The sequence below is a fragment of the Diadema antillarum genome, unplaced genomic scaffold (genome assembly GCF_040938485.1).
Source record: "Diadema antillarum isolate AM-2024a unplaced genomic scaffold, OU_Dant_1.0 seq00000962_RagTag, whole genome shotgun sequence".
Taxonomy (NCBI): Eukaryota; Metazoa; Echinodermata; class Echinoidea; order Diadematoida; family Diadematidae; genus Diadema; species Diadema antillarum.
The window spans coordinates 294,497-317,571 of NW_027271809.1; the positions used below are offsets into that span (position 1 = coordinate 294,497).

General features: G+C 39.3%; 1 protein-coding gene across 1 annotated transcript; it reads right to left on the reverse strand.

Annotated features, from left to right (window-relative positions):
- Positions 1-687: 687 nt before the first annotated feature.
- LOC139741909 (scavenger receptor cysteine-rich domain-containing group B protein-like) lies at positions 688-18,666 on the reverse strand. The gene is made up of 7 exons (XM_071652481.1): positions 18,554-18,666; positions 17,585-17,882; positions 9,118-9,442; positions 7,670-8,050; positions 3,521-3,850; positions 1,946-2,263; positions 688-1,437 (listed from the first exon to the last, which is right to left on the reverse strand). Exons 1-7 carry the CDS (start codon positions 18,664-18,666, stop codon positions 941-943), a joined length of 2,262 nt encoding a protein of 753 aa, XP_071508582.1. The 3' UTR covers positions 688-940.
- Between the last annotated feature and the right edge of the window lie 4,409 nt (positions 18,667-23,075).

Genomic DNA, 23,075 nt, shown 5'->3' on the forward strand with positions numbered 1-23,075 from the left:
TTTAGTAAATGAGAACGTCATAAACACAAGTTTCTATTTCGTTCATTTATTTTCTGTTCCAATTCTGCTGAGTGCTTTTAATCAATATTTTCGGGATCTCTCTCATTAATATTTCATGAACAAATCAAAGCAGTTTCTACACTGTTAAGATATGTCGCAGGTCTCAATTTTTGTTAAATCGGTATTATATAATTCACATATGTGTGAGACACTTGGATACTTTTACACTTACTTAATAGTCCTGTTAGAGTGGGTGTGGGGTCGGGATACACAGTTGAATAATTTGCTTCTTGTTTAACTTTTTTTAATCTGCAGAGTCTCTCCGTCCGTCTTTTCTTCTTATGGGGGGGGGGGGGGGGAGACAAGTCTTGGAGTGTTAAACCAAACAAAATTGTTGCACTAGGCTGGAAAACGACATTCAGTACCTCATTACAAATATTCCCTCTTAATGTATTTGAATCCTGGATAAGAACAGTTTGCCAGCATTCATTATTTGAATTCAAAATTTCATTTCATTTCATTCTCACAACTTGCTCAACTAGTAAAAAAAAAAGAAAAAAATGAACGATACGGAACAACATATTATGTATATATACTAGCATCAATGATAAGGAGTTTTGGGCTTTATCAATATTAATATCCTGATTGCCCAACCAAGCTGTAATAGTATAGGTAATAGTAATAGTCATAGTCATAGTCATAGTCATAGTCATAGTAGTAGTAAACGTAATAGTAATAGTCATAGTCATAGTAATAGTAATAACACTTAAAAAATATATATTTTCCGAACAAATGACAAGAACGTGTGGAATGCGAATGTGGTTTCGAGTTTGTTATAATTGTTATTGCAGGCTTCTAAAGATTTAAAGTTTTAAAATTCACTGAAATCGCAAAACCATATTTCAACATTAAAAAATGCCTGTTTTTATGTTTTTGAATTCTAATGTTGTTGGTCATTCGTATTCGCCCCACATTCAATGCCGGAGGCACTGACTGGAATATCACCCGTAGAACCAGTAGGTGAACTAACACTGAATGCAGCAGCAGCTGCAGTGTTAGCGGGACCACAATCTACCACGGGAAGACCTGTAACTGCCGGCGGAGATGATTGACCGTGTGGATACGGCACGTACAGGAACTTCTGAGGACCTTCCACACCGTTGCTGCTCGGCGCGGACATGACTGCAGTATAACTGGGTGGCGGTGCACAGTAGGGAGGTGCGTCTTGCCTTGGGTAGTTTCCAACGCCACCGCGGGCCGCTGCCGTGTCGGTGGCGGCGGTGGGATTCCCGCTGACGGAAAACACGGTTGGTGACTGACGTCGTTGCTTCTGGCCGGATGCCGAGCACACAGTTCCGATGATAGTGAGGATGATCGTGAAGCCAAATACTGAACACACGACGATAACCCCAATCAGCCATCCGGCCATGCCTTCTTCTGCGTAAGGTGAATCCAAATATGTCATCGTTAAACCGGAAATGTTAGTTTCTCATGAATAAATTGGAACTCATAAAGTTCATTATAATAAAAGAAAGAGCACAAATTATGTATACAGTAATGTTTGGTGACGAAAAAAAAATAAACTCGTACAGAGAATCTCATTCGCGTGTTTACCAAGCGTTATTACGTATCTATTTTGCATCTTTTATTGAAAGTGAACGTGTTTGCAATTGCTCATTAAATTTGTGTAGAAGTGGTGTATACACAACTTGAAAAAGAAAGACCTTTGTGGATCCCTGTGAAAACCAGCTTTCGGCTGACGAGGGTGTTCCACCCCATGATTTGAAAATATCAATTGCATTGTATTGCATTGACTTGAGCTACAACATTCAAGTAATAAATTGTTATTCAATCAGTTATTTGGGAGAGAATAAAACCATGCCCAGAGTACCACCTGTGCGGTACAAGTCATCCTGAATAATGCTTGCGAAGTGGCCGGACTCACCAGAGTACGAGCAATGGACTCCGACATCCTCGCTGTGAACGCAATCGTTTTCACCCCAAGGCCTGTGGTAACACGACGACAGTGACCACTCGTATCCGTCGCAAGATACATCGTCGAGGTGGATAGGCCCGCTCCCTTGTCCGTAGTACACATTAGCAGAGACGACGCTGACGTAACCAAGCTGGCGACAGACGACCTCTGCCTCGTCTTCACCCCAGCCGTCATCGCACACCGTGCCCCACTCGTTGCTATGATAGATCTCCACTCGACCACGGTCCGAGGAACTTCCGTCAACAAGACGAACGTCGCCCTCGGTGTCTACGGCGATGACATCGCAATGGGGAAAATGCAAGTTGTGCCCCCAAAAAGTTCAAAACAAAAGTCATACTTTGCCGATGATTGGTTATTCAAACTCACTCCGATACAAATGAAGTACGCGGTGAAGCATCATTACATAGTATGCATATTATGTAAGTAATTTAGAGGTGCATTAACAAAATGTAAGTGATAACTACTCTCAGAACCTGTAAGCTTTTGATTTATGTATCCTTCCAATCATCAATGTTCGAAGCCAAGAATGTAGAAGCCTCACGCTACAAAACAAATGCGTAGTGCCACGCGTGAAATGGAAGAGGTAAAAACTCTTTTAAAGCCCTAGTCACACATAAGTGAAGACCATTCTACGACATCTCGTCGGCAATATGTTGCAGGAAGTGTTATTTCTTTCTTTTTTTTTTTCTGGAAGTCAGCAAACGGTTGTCACTAGTATACAAACTCGTATTTGTCGGCTGAAGGGTTTCGATAATCCATCGAAAACCTTGACCGGTGACGGGTCATAAATTGGTCAGTAAGCGGTTGTAGAATGGTTGCTTGATCGGTAACCAGTTATCAACCTATTGTCTGTTATATAAATGTGGTTGCGAACCATTTGCCTAGTGGCTGCCTGTCAGTTTACATGTACAAGTTAACAAATACCGTACTGGAAACATTTTTCTAGAGTATGTGTCCAGGGGCTTACAACATTATAATCCTGTAGTAATTGTTGGTGACCTAAAACAAAAATCTGTAACTAATCGGCAGGTGATATCTAGTTGTCTTCAGAAATAGAAAATATGGAGAGTACAAATACATGAAGTGGCCCAAGATATCAATTCAAAAAATACTTGTATTTCTTTACTTATTAATTCATTTAAAATGGCTAAAAAAGTTCCGGAACATATTGTTTGTTTTACCTGATATTAACGATTAACTTTTTTATCTCTTATGAATTGGCTCCGGCAGGCAATACGAGTCAAGACAGAAAAAAAAGTCACAAGCAGAGAACAGAGGAGAGGCAACATTTTTCTTTTTCTAATTTACGTATGGAGGGCCGGGTTTCTCTTACATCGCTGTTGCTCCAAAAGAGAAGGCAAGAGAAGGCAAGAGGCAACTTAGGAAAATTCCTTCTGGCCAAGGGCGTCTATCCATTTCAAACAGGACACTTATAGATGATTTATGATAAGTCCCCTTCTTGCGCCCTCTAGGCAGAACAAGGCAACCAAGATTGTTTCAACAAGTCGCCTTCACGCTACTCACCATAAGTGTAAGTGCTGCATCCCACACCGATATCTTCGTGGTGCCCACAGTTGTTCGAACCCCAGGGCTCACGGTGGGAACAGTACGACAGACGAGATTCAGTGCCCACACAGCTGACGTCATCTAAATGGATAAGGCCTGTTCCGGCCCCGAAAAACTCGCTGGAGTAGAAGATAACATCTCCAAAACCGAGTTGTCTACAAACTACTTCTGCCTCATTATAGCCCCATCCGTCGTCGCACACAGTACCCCATTCGTTGTTGTGGTAGATCTCAACTCGTCCGCGACCCGACAAACTGCTGCCAGCAAGACGAAGATCGCCTTCTTCCGCTGTTTGATGTTGGAGTAAAATATGATGACCACTTGTAATTTTGGGGGCAAGCTGAGAGTTCGATGGGAACTCAAATGTCACCTACTTAAGATGTCCATATTCTTTGGTCTGTCCTGGTCTCTCTCCATCTGTCACACATCTCTCGCTTTCTATCTCCATTTCTCATTTCATTTTATTTCATCTATTTTTCAATTTCCAACAAAAATATACACAATCATGGAAGACAATACAATTATTTCAAATATGTTGTGTGATAAGATAGCAAAACCATTGACGTTGCATTAATTGGTAGGATGGGTAATTAGGTAGACTGTTGGAAATGGAGGAGAGTGCGCAAATGCTTACCTTGTATATCGCAGGATTAGTAAAAAAGCAGAGAAATATAAATAAGCCTTTCTCCACATATATGCAAATATGGGATAAAATGCGATATTGGTGTAAAGGGGAAGGGTGAAAGAAGACGGAAACTTTAAAGACAGTATAAACAAAACAAATATAAGACATTCGAGACGTTTGCGAAAAGAATTAAGTGGTACATGATTTCTAAGCGCCGAAAATGTTTTTGGCCCCTCAGGAAGATATCTCTTGTGTCTGAATGGAAAAAAAAGGTGTATACTATTAATCATCTGATGTCAACAGCGATGAGCCTTGATGAGATTTTGTAGATCAGTAAAGAGATTTCTTTAACTTTAGTGTGAAGCTAGTAAGACTAACTACATTTTCTATGCTATTTTCCAAGGAATTCCAAAATACAGGGAACGCTGGAGACCAAACTGATTTTTTTTTTTTTTGTGCGTTTCGATTGTAACTGACAATAATTCACTTGAAATTTAGGGATGGATTTATGGATGGTATTTATAGATGGATTTTTTAAAAACAATGTATCAAAAAGATGTGATAAAGCATCACTGTTTAGTTCATACGTAAATTGACAGACTGAAAATTAATATATATCATTTATCGTGTGAATTCTATTTTCAGAAAATAATTACATCAGTACGGAAGCCCATTCGTGCCACTCAGGAAAATTATCTGGCGGCTGCCAGAAAATTAAGTGGCGGCCGAATTATCTGGCGGCCGCCACTTAATTATCGTTTGGCGATATCGATAATTATCTGGCGGCCGCCAGATAATTATCGATATCGATATTGCTAAATGATAATTAAATGGCGGCCGCCAGAAAATTATCTGGCGGCCACCACATTATTATCGATATCGATATTATCTATATCGCTAAACGATAATCAAGTGGCGGCCGCCAGATGATTATCTGGCGGCCGCCACTTGATTATCGTTTAGCGATATTGATATCGATAATTATCTGGTGGCCGCCAGATGATTAAGTGGCGGCCGCCAGATAATTATCTGGCGGCCGCCACTTGATTATCGTTTAGCGATATCGATATCGATAATTATCTGGTGGCCGCCAGATAATTAAGTGGCGGCCGCCAGTTAGCTCCACTGAAAGTTTTACCCTGCGTGGCACGAATGGGCTTCCGTATATCAGTGTGTGATCTAGAAGGAACTTCACAGATGATGCGAATTATTTTCTTTTGCAGGAGTAAAAATCAATCTAAATACTTGGAATATCTGTTTCTCGACGCAAGTACTCCATACTTCAGATACAGTAGAATCAAAGTAGAGTACATAGCATTAATGAAAACATGTTTAGGGAAACAAGAAGTCTTCATTTTGTTGACAACACGTATACATTTCTGTAAATAGTAAGGCATTCACTATCAATGTGCGGTTTTTGTCATTCATGGTCCAAAATTAAGCCTAGAAAATGTTAATGAATTTACTTTTCTATAATTGTGTTAATCGTGTTACTTGATGCAATCTGATAATCTATACGATTCTGACTTCACTGTATCTATGAAAACATTTGGATCAAAGTGACGAAAAAATTGATTCGTCGGCAAAAAAAAAAAAGATAACAAAGACTGTTTGAAGAATTTGGTAAAACATTGATAACAAATGATAGATCATAGAGCATTAAGAAGCCTTCCATCGGTGTCCATGGAGACCATCACAATTGATGGGATGTTTCATTTGCTGACAAAGTTCTTTAATCACTCTAAGCATTCGCTCTGAAACCATAAAATCTAATTGATAAATAGCGACATTGAAGTTGACAGTACCATAAGTCTAAATATAGAGAAGTCCAAGAAAACGCAAAATATGCGATAATAATTTCCGATTACTTAGGAAAAGTCTATAAAAGTAAAATCTGCATGAGAAGTATTATGATTTCGACGAAGCTCAAACTGAGAACAAGAAAGCAAAATAATCATGGCAATTGATAAAATCTATAGCCCTGGAGTCAACGAACTTTTTTTTTCAAACGATCTGTCAAAATACAAGTTATGATGTAATCTGTAATCATTCATGTCTTCTTTGTCAAGCTTTTTATATAAGGGGATAACCTTCGAGATTTTCACGCTCTCCGGAACTACACCATTGATCAGAAACAACAACAAAATGTGAGTCAAAGGATCAACGGATAATGCCCCCATATTTTGCGACAGAACGTTATTAATGCTTATAAAAGTCTAATGCTTTTGCAATCATCCTGTGTCATTAATATCCTCATTATTATGTTTGATATTAGTAACGTATGACTTAGGATGATTAAGTGCCGTGTTATTTAATTTTCAGGTATTTTTACTAGTGTTTAAATCATGATTGAATAAGGCTAACTGATTACAATATCTAATTTGTTAAACAACCGTTAAATTTGGGGTATTTTAGTAAGAAATGTATCTAACTGAGGTAATTCGTTTCGTTTTATTACATCCATATTTTTATTTTCAATTACTCGAACGCACTATGTAAGCTTAAAAACCCATGGAAATGTTACCAAACGGAACATTTTCATAGAAATGGGAAATTAAAATATTCACGAAATTGTTATATGAAGCATTAGAATCTGACGAAGCACATACTTCTGTCCAATCAGCAGTACTTAAACTAGCCAACTTCCATTCAAATTAGCCATTTTGTAAACTAGTCAATTTGGTGGGAGCCATTTTAAACTCTAATTCATTTATTCATTGTAAATTTCAAACTTGCAATGGAAATAAAATAGAAATATGATAATGATCAGAAATGTCTGATAGAACTGTGCCTGATTTAGATAAACGGATAACATAACTAAATAATCAGGGACTGTTCTAAGACAATTACCCCCCGGGACAATTACCTCAGACCCTTCCCCTTCCCCTAATCCTAATCCTAGTCCTGAACTTAATCCTAACCCTAACCAAACGTCAGCACTACACTAACCCTAACCCTAATCTTTACTCTAACCCTAACACTAACCAATCTTTAGCCGGAGGTAATTGTCCTGATACAGTTTAGGACTGATAATACAAGTTAGTGATCCAGATGATATGATATCTAGAACAACCTTATGCAAAAGAATTGAATTGCACTTACATAAATCAACCTTTATCATTAAAACAGGATTGTGTTATAAATGTTTTAGATAATCGAAGATTTCATCAGTTTATAAATTTGAAGGGCTAGACTACGACACTATTTGCCTATCTGCCTATATCGTTCATACATTTTACGACACTTAACAAAATAATCAAAACCTTGCTTTAAATATATGGTTACTCCTCCATCAAGATAACCTTTTCTGCTATTTTCCACGAATTTGTAACTGTTTTTATGTCTTTCGTATCTTTATCTCTAACGGAAAATACATGTCAAATGCGTCTCAACTATAGCTGAAGTAAGCAAGAGTAAACCGCAGTCTAAATCTCCTCTTAAAGAATATAATTATAGTCTATTGCACGTTATTGCTTGCTTACCGTTGGAGATGGTGGTAGGCATGGTAGTGGTGGTGGGTTGAACTGTTGTAGACTCGACTTCAGTATAGGAACATGCTATACCCACTTCATACGAGCAGTGGCTGTAATCACCCCACACCACGTTGACGCAGTCCGAAAGCTCATCTTCGTTACCGGAGCAGCCTACGTTCCATAAGTAGAACGGTCCCGATCCAATATAGCCGAATGTGTACCTGTGAGCTCCGTCAACTTCCTGATATCTTAGTTGGCGGCATGCGACCTTTGAATTGTTTAAGGTCCATCCATCGAAGCAGATATTACCCCAGGAAGTCCCGTTGTAGATTTCCAATACCCCTTTGGACGACTTCGTTCCTTCAACAATTCGGAGTTCCCCTTCTTCAGCTAGATCACGACGGTAAATGCGTATGAACAACATAGAGAAAGATGTCTACGACACCATCACATAAAACAAATTGCAAATTAAAAGCATTGAAGGCAATAATGAAAATAAGATGACAATGTTTTCTACAAATCATGGGGTCTAAAAGTCAAAAGATATTTTGACGAAAGGAAATCTTATGACGACATTTTGCCCTAAACACACACAAACAAACATCTATGAGACAAGGTCCTCGTCGTGTAGAATGTTAGTTAAGACAAAAGTTAACTTTATTTGAAAAAAAGGACTTGAGAGACATATACGCTATAGACTGAAGACGCCCCGCTGCCATTATGTTGGATGTGGGATGTGTGCCCCCCCCCCCCCCGATTCTGCAGTGCATATACGAAGTAGTGGTGTAGGAGCAAGATAGAAAGTTTGTGTCGAGGTAAAGAGTGTTGTGTCGGGGTGAAGAAAGGGTGTATTCACCTCGCGCAGTGTGCAGAACACAGGAAATTATTGTTTTGATATTCATCAGACCTGAGAACTGAAGATGACTTCAAAGACTTTTGACGCTAATGAAGGCGCTTTCAGAGGGTTGATAAGTTTAAATCCTTGCTTAAAACTTATCTGTTTACTCAATCCTGTTGTTGTTTTTACCAGAGAAACAGCCCACCCCCTCAAGAAAAAGGGAACATATTATATATTGTATATAACATATAACATATTGTATAAGTAATTGTGAGTGTTGGTGCAAAACGAAAGGTGCATTTTGAAGCCTTGAGTGGTTAGAGGGTCTAGTTCCTTCCTTTTGGATTGCTCAATGTGGATTATTTCTGGGACGAGTGTGGTTTTTAAAAGGACTTACTCGTTAGCTTTCTAGACTTTCATATTCCAGTCAACTCTATATGGATTAGAAACACACAAAAACGCCGTATACAATGGACAATGTCGTTGGAACATTCGAGCGTCGATGATGTTGTTCACAGCACAAGTCGTTTTCACACTTTTTCACTTACGATCTCAACGCCCGTGATTTAAGTTGCTGAAAGAAAAGGGAAAAAAAGTGATAATCATTCGTTTGGCTTACCGTCATGCCTGCATATCACCCCTGCATCCTCTCCGTGGTGGCAGTTGTTATTTCCCCACCCATCACTGTCGCACTCACTCAGCTCCTCTTCATCCCCGTCGCAGTCCACATCATCGAGAAAGATCGCCTGGTTGTCTCGACCTCTGCCGAAGTATGCCGATATCTCTGCGCTGAGGGCGCTCTCGTAGCCTAGTTGTCTGCACACGACATTTGCGTCATTCACCCCCCAGGAGTCATCGCAAACGGTACCCCACTCGGAGTTGTGGAAGATCTCGACACGCCCTTCGTGACTGCCGGATCCATCAACAAGTCGGACTGCTCCATCCTCTGAAATATAACAATAACACTAACAATAATAGCTACAACAACCACACACACACACACACACACACACACACACACACACACACAGCCAACACCATGAGACAAAATTAAATAAAACAAAAGTGACAATGAAGGTTGGTACACTGTTCACCACCTCAGGTTCGTTTCAATAGTGTATTGTTGATAGGTCTGTTTCAGAATACAGTCAAACTCGCCTAAAGCGGACACTTGTCCATAGCGGCCACCTGCCGTATGCGGCCACTGAAAAATTCCCCCGAGAAATAAGCCCTGTTAAAGACCCTGTGCATACCAGTCACCTGTCTAACGCGGCCAGCGACCACCAATTTTGTTTCCCTCGGTAGATTTAACCTGTCTATAGCAGCCATAGACCAATACGGAGTCCAAACCGAGCCGACAATTCAGCATGTTTTTCTACTTTGCAACCGTGCCGATCAGCACCGCTGCATCCACCCACCATTCAGCATACCCCCATCTCACTAGACGACGATTCCGCTACGATCATCAAAAATCGACAAAGCGCGGCGGACGTGGCTTGATCGCTTTAAATCTTCTCCATCGTATCTTGAGCGGTTCAGAAGCGCGGAGGGTCGCTACCATCGCCATGGTCGCCGCCAAGTTTTGAACATGTCCAAAACTTCCGTAGTGAGAGCGCGGTGGTTTTAGAGCGTATCACAATCGCCTCACGAGCGCATTAAAAGCGCAACATTCATATAGCTCTGACGGGGTAGCAACGCGTAAAGCGTAACTCAAGCGCATTGAAAGCGGCCCCATCGCCCATGAAAATTACCACTTTTTACAGTATTACGTAACAGTAACTAACCATAACCCCCCCCCAAAAAAAAAAAAAAAAAGAAGAGATAATGCACCAGAGCAGGGAGGTGGATATGGAGAAAAGCGTACAGATTTCCTTTTTCCACGTACACTCAGGACGAATCTACTCTGTTTATTAAATTGTTTGTTTGTCATATACCATTGCAAGTCAATGAAAGGAGATTTAGTTGCAATCTTTTCAAATTCATTCTCATTGAATTGGCTCACTGTAGAATACGATTTGTAGTTTGCTCGTAAGCCGGTTCTTTGATATTACATACACATTTTACCATTTTAATTGAATGGATGTTAACCATGATAACTAATAGTGAAATTTCACATCAGGTTCTACCTGGTGTGTTCTACAATGCTAAGATGTAAGGGTGAAACCATATCCTGCATATCCATGTTGGTTTGACACTGACATCTGCCTGAAGAAATTCAATTATAAAACCCATTTTATACCAAGATCGCTTGAGATCGTAGCATGAGCCCGGAGTTAATATATCACTGTCGCTCTGATCGTATCACTGTTGTAGCGAGGTCTTGATAAGCGTACGAATATCGCAACAAAATCGGTTCGATCGTAGAAGCAGCGCGTCTCGTCGGCCTGGAAATGCGTCAACAACGTGGCAGAGTCGTATTATCATCGTGGCACGATCGCCTACAGCGCAGGTTGAGCGTATAGAGAAACCGTAGGAGGCCAAAAATGGAGACGGACGGCGATCGTGCCACGATGTGTGACTTTTTCACTGATCGCCATGGTCGCCATGGTCTCCTTCCTAGTGAGATGGGGGCCAGTGCGCGTGCTATACCGTACAAGAACTTGATCAATACCGGCATTGTTCAATTCATGAAACACGTGCATGCATATTATACACATACATGTACATGTTTGTATACTAATAGATGTATCCATGATAATACACGTAAATTGTAGGCAGTACGCTCAAAAAGTCAGATAACCTGCCTATAACGGTCATTCTTTTCATCTCCCTTGGGTGGCAACTGTATACTCTAGTTCTGATTGTATATTTCTAGTATATCATGCAACATACACACCAGTCATGAGGTAAGGAAGGGAGAAAGTACGAAATAGATCATTATGATTCACGCAGAGGAGAGCAATGAAGAAGTATGTAGATATCAAGAAAATTATGCTATGGTTGTTTAACAGCTACATGATGATTTGTTCTCAACTAGAATGGGGTAATCTCATATCATATACTCAGTTGTATCCCTGTCTGTACCGCAGTAGTTTTTATGATACGATTATCAATGTGATCTCACATTTCGAAAGAATCCAAACACGCAACAATCTGTGCAAATGGCACGCCTTACTTGTATAGTAGAGCGGTTAAGCCCTCAAAATCACGAGAATTGTGCAAAATTTGACTAAAGCATGAAACTTTCACCAGTGTTAGTACATACCATAAGATTTATTTTAAGATCGGGAGGTAAGTCTGACTTGACCTCTGATGACCTCCAGAGGTCAATGAACTTTAGATACCAGAATATTGATGTTTGGAGACATTTGTGAATGATACATGTGGTTATGATGCACTAAACATGCATTTATACTACAGAGAAATCATTTTCAGATTCAACAGAGCACTGACAGGTTTTTACCTTTGACCTCTGATAACCTCCAGAGGTCAGTGAACTTTAAATATCAGAATATCGATTTTTGAGACATTTGTGAATGACATATGTGGTTATGATGCACTAAACATGCATCTATACTTAATGGAAACCATTTTCTGATTCCACAAAGCATTGACAGGTTTTTACCTTTGACCTTTGATGACCTTTGGAGGTCAATCACCTCAAAATATCATAATATTGATCTGTGATGTCATTGGTTATTGGTAAACATTGTTAAGATGTACAAAACAAGCATATCTGTCTTACAATGAAATTGTCTTCATATTCTAAAGAGCAGACAGGTTTCTACCTTTGACCTCTAATGACCTTGAGAGGTCAATGACCTTAGAATATCAGAATATTGAACTATGACATCATTGATGGGTGATAAACTTGGTAAAGATGTACAAAACAAGCATATCTATTTTACAATGACATTGTCTTCATATTCCAAGGCACACAGACGAGATTCTGCCTTTGACCTCTGATGATCTCGAGAGGTCAATGACCTCAAAATATCAGAATAGTTTGGCATCATTAATGGTGAACATGATGATGTTCTAGAGAGCACTCGTAGGCGATACTTATTTACGAGCCATTACCTTTCACCTATGAAAATCACACGAGGTCAAAGACCTCTTATGAAATGTGAGGATATTGATATTGATATTACGATAGTTAATAGTAAATTGTTTATAATGTAAGGCTTACAAACCATGCATTTCTGTTACCAAAAAAGTGGCTACTCATTCCGCTGAACTTTTCGGGTAATTATCTAAGTCGGGTATGTGCACAGATCAAGGGGTGTCGATCTGTTTTCATGTGGGGGTGGGGGACTTGGAAAATATGTGTAAGCATAAGTCCATGGTGCAAAGAAGTGGAGCGGAGGGAGAGGTGGAGGGTGTGGGTGGGGGGTTGGATTTTTGCAGTTTTAGACCTGAAATCAGTGATTTAGTGCAGCTCTTGTTTAACGTGTGCGTCATCACTTATTAGTATATGGAAGTTGATGGGGTGTGGGCGCATCTCACCCACCCCCCCCCCCCCCCCCTCCGTTTTTGAATTCTTAATCTGATGCATACGTTTTGGGGAACATTTGGAAAATTATGGATTGCCAAAGTGTACCAAGTCTATATGAATGGGAACCCAGTAAGGGCAGCGTTGTTGAGGGTAGGGTATTCCACTCCCATTCGAGAGAGCTCTGGTGTTTTGAGAAATGACATTCAACCATCTGGCACACATGCCCTTTTGAAGGAATATCTCGAAATTTGTATCAGAAAGGTGTAGTAAGTCAGTCATTTATGGAGGGAGACCAATCGAAGGAAGGATGTAGGTGGAGGTATCCCCTCCCTCATTATGGTTGTTGGAAGTGAAATTAGAGATCTAGTACATACTTTTTGATGATATAGAAACAAAAATGGTTAATCTCAAAAGCACTACGTGTATATCGAAGGGGACCTAGCGGAAGGCAGTGTAGGGGAGGGGGTATGCAAAGGAAATTTTGCCTTTTAATTTGGTGCATACTATAGGTGAAATGTTAAGACAATTTATTTTCTGTCAAAAAAGTGCAAAAAATCCACATCTCTGGAAATACTTGTAGGCAAATTTTTATGTCCCCACCACTCCCCCTCCCATATTTTCTCGGGAGGCGGAGCAAATGGCTCTTGCCCTCTAAGATGAACACTCGTGCATATATAAGAAAGCCTTTTCATCTTTACAATTTAGATTAGAATATCTCTTAAAAACATTTTTCATAGAATTAGGGAAATTATCAATCAACAAAGTACGTTATATCTGTGGAAGGAACCAAGCAGAAGGAAGGAGTATATTGGAAGGAGATATCCCCTCTCATAGAAGGGAGATTTTGCATTTCAGAATTAGATTTCAACCATCTGATGCACACTTAAAGTGAAAAACTTGGGCAGTTTTCTGTCTAAAAAAAGCCCCCAAAAAATTCATCAAAACCAAACAAAACAAATCCCACATCTCACAATTTATTGGGGTGGGTGTCAACTATCCCTGCCACCACCCCACTCCTCCAAACTGATGCCCCGGTATGTGCTTGTGTTTTATTCCACTTGTTGAAAAGAAGAGAGAATTGTAAGAAACAATATAGTTCAGTGGTCGCTATCCCTGTTTATCAAAAAGGTGATTTCCTTCACCTGTATACCTTAAGATGATGTAGGCCTGGTATTTGCTTTGCACATTAGTACATCTATTTTTTTTTAAATATACTCGTTTATATTTTGATGTGAAAGTTGTTTACTTTTCCATGATTATATTTGTACGCGTAGAAAAAAATAATCCAAGACTGAAAATGAAACCGATACATTACTTAACGATTGACATGATGCACATATTGTGTATTTCTATAGCAGTAAAAGTGAGCAACTCAAAATGCGTGTACTTATTTCACATGAACATTAGCGAGTATCCTCTGACCTGTGAAGGATATTGAAAGATATGCATCGAAATGTAAGAATATTGATGTCTGGTCTCATTGGTTTGTAATGGCCAGCGCATTATGAAATAATATACCGGGAAAAAAATGCATTCTGTGTGTGTGTGTCCGAAATTGTATGCAGAGTATTCCACACATTGTTCAATTTTGACTTCCATCTAGGACATTGAGAGGTTATGTTTTTTTTTTCTCTCAACTACACTGTAATATCAAAATCTATTGAAAAAACACGATGGTGGCTGGGTCTAACACATCACCATTCTTTTGTGTTGGAGATCCATGCCGGATAGTCAAAACAAACATAAAAAAGATATCTCAGACCTAATTGTTAAAACAAAGCATCATATCCACATAGACCTAACCAACTCTCTATGCCCAGACAATGTACACCACCCTAGGGACTTACTCGGAGCTTTAGAATATCCTTTGTCAACAGAGACATCCCAACCTTTGCAGTGTCGACTAAGATCTACCATGGAACTGATTGGTACTGGCTCTGCATCATTGACAGCAGATTTCTTTTCCTCTTCTCTTTCTTCTACTTCTTCTTCTTCTTCTTCTTCTTCTTCTTCACTATACTGTGTAATCTTGTAATATTTTGCCGTGGAGCCTTTTCTTAATTGGCTACAAAAGGTCTCCAAAGAGTTATAAGCAGCAAGTGACCTTTCGTTGTCCTGAGAGGTCAAAGTTGGATATAATGCACAGGGTAATGACCAATGTTCCATGGAATGACAAGATTGTTCTATTATAGCATAATGCTAACAGCATTATGCATGACTGTACATCGGGTATAAGTTGACCATTGACTATACAGAAAATATCAATACATTGTATTCTGATATTTTGAGGTCATTGACCTGTCACCTTCCTCAGAATTCAAAGGTAGAGATACATGAGTAATTTCTCTTGCTCTGTGGAATAGCAAAACAATTCAATTGTAATGCAAATGAATATGACATCTTAAAGGGATCGTACAGTTTTCGTTGAGACCTAATTTCAGGTTTCTAACATTTTTTGGTGAGATAATGAGAAACCTCTTATGAAATATGAAAGAGCATGTAATTCTTTGAGGAATTCAACGTTTATTTGATGAAAATTGGTTTGGAAATGGCCGAGATATCCTAAAAAGAGCGATTCTAATAAAGTGTGGGAACCCACACTTTATTACGACCGCTTTGTTTTACTTTGTTTTTGGATGTTTCATTCATTCCACACCCGATTTTCATCAAATAAACTTTGAATTCCTATTAAAATGGTACGCTCTGTACTATATCATAAGTGTTTTCTTGGTATCTCGCAAAAAGTTAAAAGCCCAATTCTCATCTCTACCAATACTGTACTATCCCTTTAATCATGTTTATCATCAACCAATTGCACCAAATATCAATGTTCTGATATTTTGAGGTCATTGACCTCATCATTGGTCTATAGGTCATCAGAGGTGAAAGGTAGAAACCTGACTTGAAAGGCTCTGTGGAACATTGAGGCAATTCCACTTACAAAAATTAGTTTTAGTACATAATTATCGTGTTTCAGTTACAAGTGACTCTTAAAATATCAATTTTCTGACATTTTGAGGTCATTGACCCTCTGGAGGTCATCAGAGGTCAAAGGCATAAACCTGTCAGGGCTCTTTGGAACATGAGAACAATTCCGCTGTAACAAAAATTAGGTTTTAGTACACCATTACCGTGTTAACCATTACCCAATGATGCAAGATATCAATTTTCTTGCATTTTTAGTTCATTGACCTCTGAGGTCATCAGAGGTCAAAGGTAGAAACCTGTCTAGGCTCTGTTGAACATGAAGACAATTTCACTGTGACAAGAATCAAGTTTTAGTACATCATTACTGTGTTTATCATTAACCAATGACACAAAATATCAATTCTCTTTAATTTTGAGGTCATTTTGAGGTCATTGACCTCTGGAGGTCATCAGAGGTCAATTCAGACTTACCTCCCGATCTTAAAATTAATCTTATAGCATGTACTAACAATGGTGAAAGTTTCATGGTTTAGTCAAATTTTGCACAATTCTTCGGCTTATCTGCTCTACTATTGGAAGAATAGTCATTTACCGATCCTAAATCTTACCGAAAATCTTTCTTTTCATTTTATGACGATCGCGTCACCGACAACCAGAGAGAGGGAAAGGAGGAGGGAATGATTACCCATGTGTGAGCGATTTAAATGCATCTTTAAAGGGGCGGTAAATGTAGTACATAAGTCGACAGCTCCATGTATAGGCTAGATATGTGGAATTTATCGTGGTCCTTGAGCAGAGAACCCATACTTTGAAAAACCTTTAAATAAATGAATTACACTGACAATAATGATGACAAAGAGACTCACATATTACAGAAATGTAACAGTGTAATTCCATTACAATATTTTGTATGATATCATAGCTTGCTTGCAAGTCCACCTGCGTATAATCTATGCACGCCTTCTTGTTCTGCTTCCTTGAGTTTCAACTCATCCATTCGTATGGTGAGGCTGCCATGTCACCATCCTTGTTCATTTCATTTTTGTTATAAATTTTGAAAACATTCTTATTCTTCATTCCAATCATTATAAATTCTGAAACTCTGTACTCTGTATAACTAATTCATAGTTGTTCAAATATAAAAGTCTGAAAAAAAAATCATCCGGAGGTCTCCTGGTAGCGAGAGAGCGTGTCGACTAAGACTTACCGTAATGGTCGTAAACCCCTTTTCGTATCTCACACAACGTACCCTCGACTTTGGTCGAGATCAAAGAGGTAATAATACTCACTACCTCTTCGTACATATCATTACCTCTTTTGCCAGGATTCACGTTGATATGATTAAATCCTGTACACACACACGCCTCCACCAGTGTTATTATCAAAAGTTTCTAATGACTTCACAATAATACGATAATACTGTTTACCCTAATGTCAGTTAATACCGGTTTGACTGCTTTTATCCCTTTCTTTGTCATTCATAATTCAAGAGCACGTCCCCATTCCCGAGACAGTCAAAGAAAAATTAAAATAATACTTCTTACCTTAATTGCAACAATAATGACACTTCTGACATTATATTTGTATAATTCAATTTAATTGGTGAAGCTTAATTTGAACATAGAGGTATCCCTGAGGCCTGCCTTGAATATACAATTGTTTACCGGTAGTCGTTACATCAATTTTTCAGTAAAATTACCAGCGTAAGAACATATCACCCTGCGTCCTCCCTATGGCTGCAATCGTGGTTCCCCCATCCGAGGAAGGAACAGTCAGCCAACATTCTCTCAGACCCACTGCACGCCACGTTGTCCATGAGAATGGGTTGGCTGTCACTCCCACGGCCGAAGTAGGCATTTGTCTCTGCAGCGATGGCGTCCCCGTAGCCGAGCTGTCTGCAAACCACCCGCGCGTCGTTCAAGCCCCAGTTATCATCACACACCGTACCCCATTGGGAGCCGCGAAGGATCTCGACGCGTCCTTCGAACCTGCTGGTTCCGCGACCAGACGGACTGTATCTTCTGTGTATGAACAAAAAACTTCGACAATAGCATGACATAATCGTGTCTTGTGCTCATCAAACCCTATATTGAAAGTCGTTATTTATAGGTATCATATTTAGACAATAAGATACAAGTATTGACAAATAATGAAAATAATTCCCAAATTCGTAAGATTCAACAACATGATTATGTTTCAAAGAGAGAGTGCAAGATTGTCATAGCTGAAGAAACCGCCATGATGCCTATTTTTTTTATATACCTCATAAGTGAGATTCTCATCACTAATTGGTCAAAAGTATATCATGTGACAAGGTGTAGTCCCGTCTATCTTGCCTTAGGGTTTTCATGTAAGTGATAGAAAGGCAAAACCCTCGCGAATGATTCGTAAACCCTCCGCGACTTTTGTACACATAACAAGTATACTAGACTTCGCGCGCGGTGTCCGCAACCCCTCCAAGGACGTTCACTACGCGCATCGTACACATGCACAATCATCACACTAGCGCACAGCAGGCATGTTTCAACATGGCATGGCGATCGAGTGCTCCTCCGTGATTTGAAGTGAGTTGAATCAAAGATTGTACACTTTGTCTTTAGGATTTCTTAGGATCCCGAAGCAGAGACAAATCTCAACATGTTGGAAATATCGAATTAAAACACGAGCGACGGGAAGCTGGATAATAACATACTGTATTGCTGTAATCTTCTGCCAAGATTTATGCAGGAGCTCGCAGAAGGCCGCGTGAGTACTGGGTAGGGTCTGTACGAAATGTACGAAAACCACGCAAGCGATCGCTGCCATTAATGGCCTGTTTTAAACGTTAGTGTTAGAATTTACTTCGTATTTGACTAGCCCCTATAGATCTTGACATAGCTAGTTATTAGTAGTGCTAGACCTAGTCTTAAACGATGAGGTATATAAACAAATATCAACTGCTCTGTATTCGGATGGTGGTGGAAATTATCACTCCCTCGGTGCTTTTCATACCGACCCTTCTATCACCCCTCGGCTAACGCCTCGGGGTGATAGAAGGGTCGGTATGAAAAGCACCTTGGGAATGATAATTCCCACCATCATCCTCAAGAGCAGTCAATATTTGTATACTATCAAACCAGCCTTACTGTATAACCTTCACTGAAATAACAACAACAACAACAAGTCTCGACTTCCAGTCCGAAATTGGGACCATTCAGGGGTAAGTGTCCTGAAGACTTGAATGATTTTTCTTTCATAACCTTTATGGAGAAGAATGCAACTATTTATCGACTCTATTTGCCTATAATTGAACTTCGTGCATAGTGTTTTTTTTTTGTTTATGTTAGCATGACTTATTTGCAAGAGGATGCATTCCTAGTCAAGAATTCTGGATGGAAAAGTATACAGGTCCTGTAGTTTGGGGGCTACGTCGGTTTCATGAAGAACCAGTGGCGTAACTACGGGGGGGGGCATGGGGGGCGCGTGCCCCCCCCCCCCAATCCGCTGGTAAAAAAAGAAAAAAAAAAAGGTAATTCAAGGGTGGGTAAACTGCTTTTGAAATCGACATGAAAGGGTGATCAAGAAGTAAGATATTTTTCTAGGATTTCTCTTAATCATAATTAAAGAGGTATGTAGTGTGAAACATTGTTCAAAAAGCTCGGAGCCGACAAAAGATTGTGATTCAGCGTGATTCCTGGTTGGCATTCTGAATAGAAGCAGGATATGCGCAGTGTACTCAGAACATCCGAACGGCAAAAAGAGTCACTGCAATGTTGCGCAATATGATTTAGAATGTACACCTTTGTACCTTACGCTTCGTTATATCACAGCTAGATCATTGATTTTGCAGTGTTGCTTTACATACTAGTCTATATTAAAATGCCTTGCATTGCCAATAATAAGACTTGAAGTGGGTTATTTCCTAACTTTTCCATTTATATAAAACACACACACACAAATACAAACAATTAAGGGATGCTCTAAAGTGCATATTTTGGACTTCTCTCCCCTGCTTGGTCACTTCGACGCCCCCTCGCTGGTCATACCTCCCCCAATCATGAACATAAAGCGACATCCTTGACTACCAGTGGCGGATCCAGGGGGGCGCACTGCCCCCCTTAATTTCAAAAGCGAAAAAAAATATAGCTAGAAACGGCAGTTTTTTGAAATGTCAAAACTTTCAAGGTTGCTCGCTTCGCTCGCTCGCATTTAATTGCTATGCCATTCTCCTGATGTTGCTGCCAGTAATTGCCAGCAGTTGCGCCCGGTGCGCCCCCTTAATTTCCAATTTAAAAAATATACCTACAAACGGCAGTTTTGGGACTGTAAAATGTCAAAATTTTCAAGGTCGCTCGCTTCGCTCGCTAGGAATTTAATCGTTATGCCATTCTCCTGATGTTACTGCCAGTAATTGCCAGCAGTTGTGCCCGTTGCCCCCCTTCATTTCCAAAGCGAAAAGATATACCTACAAACGACAGTTTTTACACTGTAAAATGTCACAATTTTCAAGCTCGCTCGCTTCGCTCGCTCGCATTTAAACGTTATGCCATTCTCCTGATGTTGCTGCCATGCAGTAACTGCCAGCAGTTGCGCCCGGCGCGCCCAACCCCCCTTAATTTTCAAAGCGAAAAAATGTAGCTACAAACGACAGTTTGGGGACTGTAAAATGTCCAAATTTTCAAGCTCGCTCGCTTCGCTCGCTCGCATTTAAACGTTATGCCATTCTCCTGATGTTACTGCCAGTAATTGCCAGCAGTTGCGCCCGGCGCGCCCAACCCCCCCCCCCCCTTAATTTTCAAAGCGAAAAAAATGTAGCTACAAACGACAGTTTGGGGACTGTAAAATGTCAAAATTTTCAAGCTCGCTCGCTTAGCTCGCTCGCATTTAAACGTTATACCATTCTCCTGATGTTGCTGACAGCAATTGCCAGCAGTAAGTTGCCATGGTTGTGCCCGGTGCGCCCCCCCCCCCCCTTAATTTCCAAAGCGAAAAGATATACCTACAAACAGCAGTTTTGGGACTGTAAAATGTCACAATTTTCAAGCTTGCTCGCTTCGCTCGCTCGCGTTTAAACGTTATACCATTCTCCTGATGTTGCTGACAGTAATTGCCAGGAGTAAGTTGTCATGGTTGTGCCCGGTGCGCCCCCCCCCCCCCTTAATTTCCAAAGCGAAAAGATATAGCTACAAACAGCAGTTTGGGGACTGTAAAATGTCAAAATTTTCAAGCTCGCTCCCTTCGCTCGCTCGCATTTAATCGCTATGCCATTCTCCTGATACTTTTCCACGAGGTGCCCCCCCCCCCCAATGTCTTGACCCATGGTACGCCACTGTGAAGAACTGACCATGAGCGGTAACTGTAAAGTCTATTTCCTTTAATATTTGAAAATGAATGGAATGAACATGCTTTCATATTAATTTTAGTCGTACTTTGTTATAACGTAAGAAAAAAATGGGCACTCATAATTTTTCACTGCATATTCCAGTCATTCGTAAAGTCATGCGTAACTTTACGAACACTTTTATGAAACAGGGCCCTGGAGGGAGGAATGTCTTCTGTCAAAATATCCAGTATGATTATTTCTCTTCTCAAAGTTACAAGTTAATGCAGCAATTAAGAATTTCCATTGCGGGATTCGGTTCCAATCTGCTTTTATAGATAAAGCATTGTAAAGAAAAAGAGAGAAAGTATTAGAGAATATCAAACACAAGCACACACACCAACACAAAAATTATATATATATATATATATATATATATATATATATATATATACAATTGATATAGGCCTATATACGCTCAGCAAAATAAAAGAAAGTAAACACTTTTTCAAGTTTAGATTTCTTATTGATTTTTGGTTAAAAGTTAATGATTAAATTTTTATACCAAATGAAAGGTAATTTAAATGGCTTTCAACCTGATAGGTCAATAAAAAGGAAAAACTTTACGCATGACTGAACACCTTCATAATTCTCTTCCAAGGCACAAAAGTGAAGATTGCAAAAATGAACAAGTTCTCATTCATGTGTAAGTGCTCTTCCATGTAACAACGAGAACAAAAGACAAATAAAACACAATAAAACATATGAATTAAGCTGCAAAATTAAACCTGTGATCTCGATGATATTTATTGGAGCCCAAAGATCAATAAAGGCTAAAAATAACGGAGGAAAATGAAGAATCTTCTGTCAAATCCAAATTCAAATGAAATGAGAGAAGGAGCAATACTGACATAAATGGTGGGAATTTGAATTGATTTATCAAATTGAAAAATTGTAAATAATAATTAGTTTATGAATTTGTCTCATGAATTCTTAAATTACTAAATTGAAGAATGAAATAAAGATATTCTCTTCATTTAATAATTTGTGTGCCCTTACTCCTTATTTCATTTGAGATTTGAGTTGACAGAAAATTCTTATTTTCCCCTCTGGTTCCCACTTTGATTTTGTTGGAGGTCATAAAGAGATAAAGAGAACGAAAACTTATTTTTTTGCTACTTCATTCATGTCACTCATTTCTCATCGTTCACTTGAAGGGCATTTGCAAATGAAAGACAATGATTATGTCAATTCTTGCAATTTTTACTTCTGTGCCTTGGAGAACAAAAATGAATGTGTTCAGATGCGTAAGGTTTCCATTTACATTGACATACTCAAACTCTTTTATGAAAAATATGAATTCGAAAAAGTGTTCGCTTTCTTTTTTGTGTGCTGAGTGTATATATAATATATACATGTATATATGAATATATATATATATATGTATACATATACATGGAGCCACACTATAAAAAAATCAAAAGGAAGTCATACTGGTATTTTGTTGGGCAATTTTGTTGCAAAAATTAAAGATCGCACCGTGCCATACTTGGGGGACATGAAGAAAATATTTGAAAAAAAAAATTAAAGGCGAAAACCTAATAAACTGTCATATGAACTTTCTTTTTTTCCATAGACCAATTAGTAGCATAGTAAGCTATTAATCAGTTCTCTTCTCTTCTTTTCTTTGGTTGGTTTGTTGTTGTTGTTGTTTGTCTGTTTGTTTGATTGAAACTGAATTGTTAAAATAAAGCAAATCAATTAATGAAGGAAGGAAGGAAGGAACGCTTTGATAGATTGACGGTTGAACAGAACAAAAAGACCAGAGGATATCAAGCTGGCCTATCCTTGCGAATAAGGAAGAAGACAGACTCATATTCGGGACCGCACAAAACATGCCAAATATGCTAGCTCC

Excerpts from the sequence above, each read along its gene's own strand:
- LOC139741909 (XM_071652481.1), bottom strand. The coding sequence starts at position 18,666 with ATGGCAGCGATCGCTTGCGTGGTTTTCGTACATTTCGTACAGACCCTA. Across the intron at positions 8,051-9,117 it reads GGTGATATGCAGGCATGACG|CTGAAGAAGGGGAACTCCGA; the intron begins GTAAGCCAAACG and ends GTCGTGATCTAG. Across the intron at positions 2,264-3,520 it reads ATGCAGCACTTACACTTATG|ACACCGAGGGCGACGTTCGT; the intron begins GTGAGTAGCGTG and ends TCATCGCCGTAG.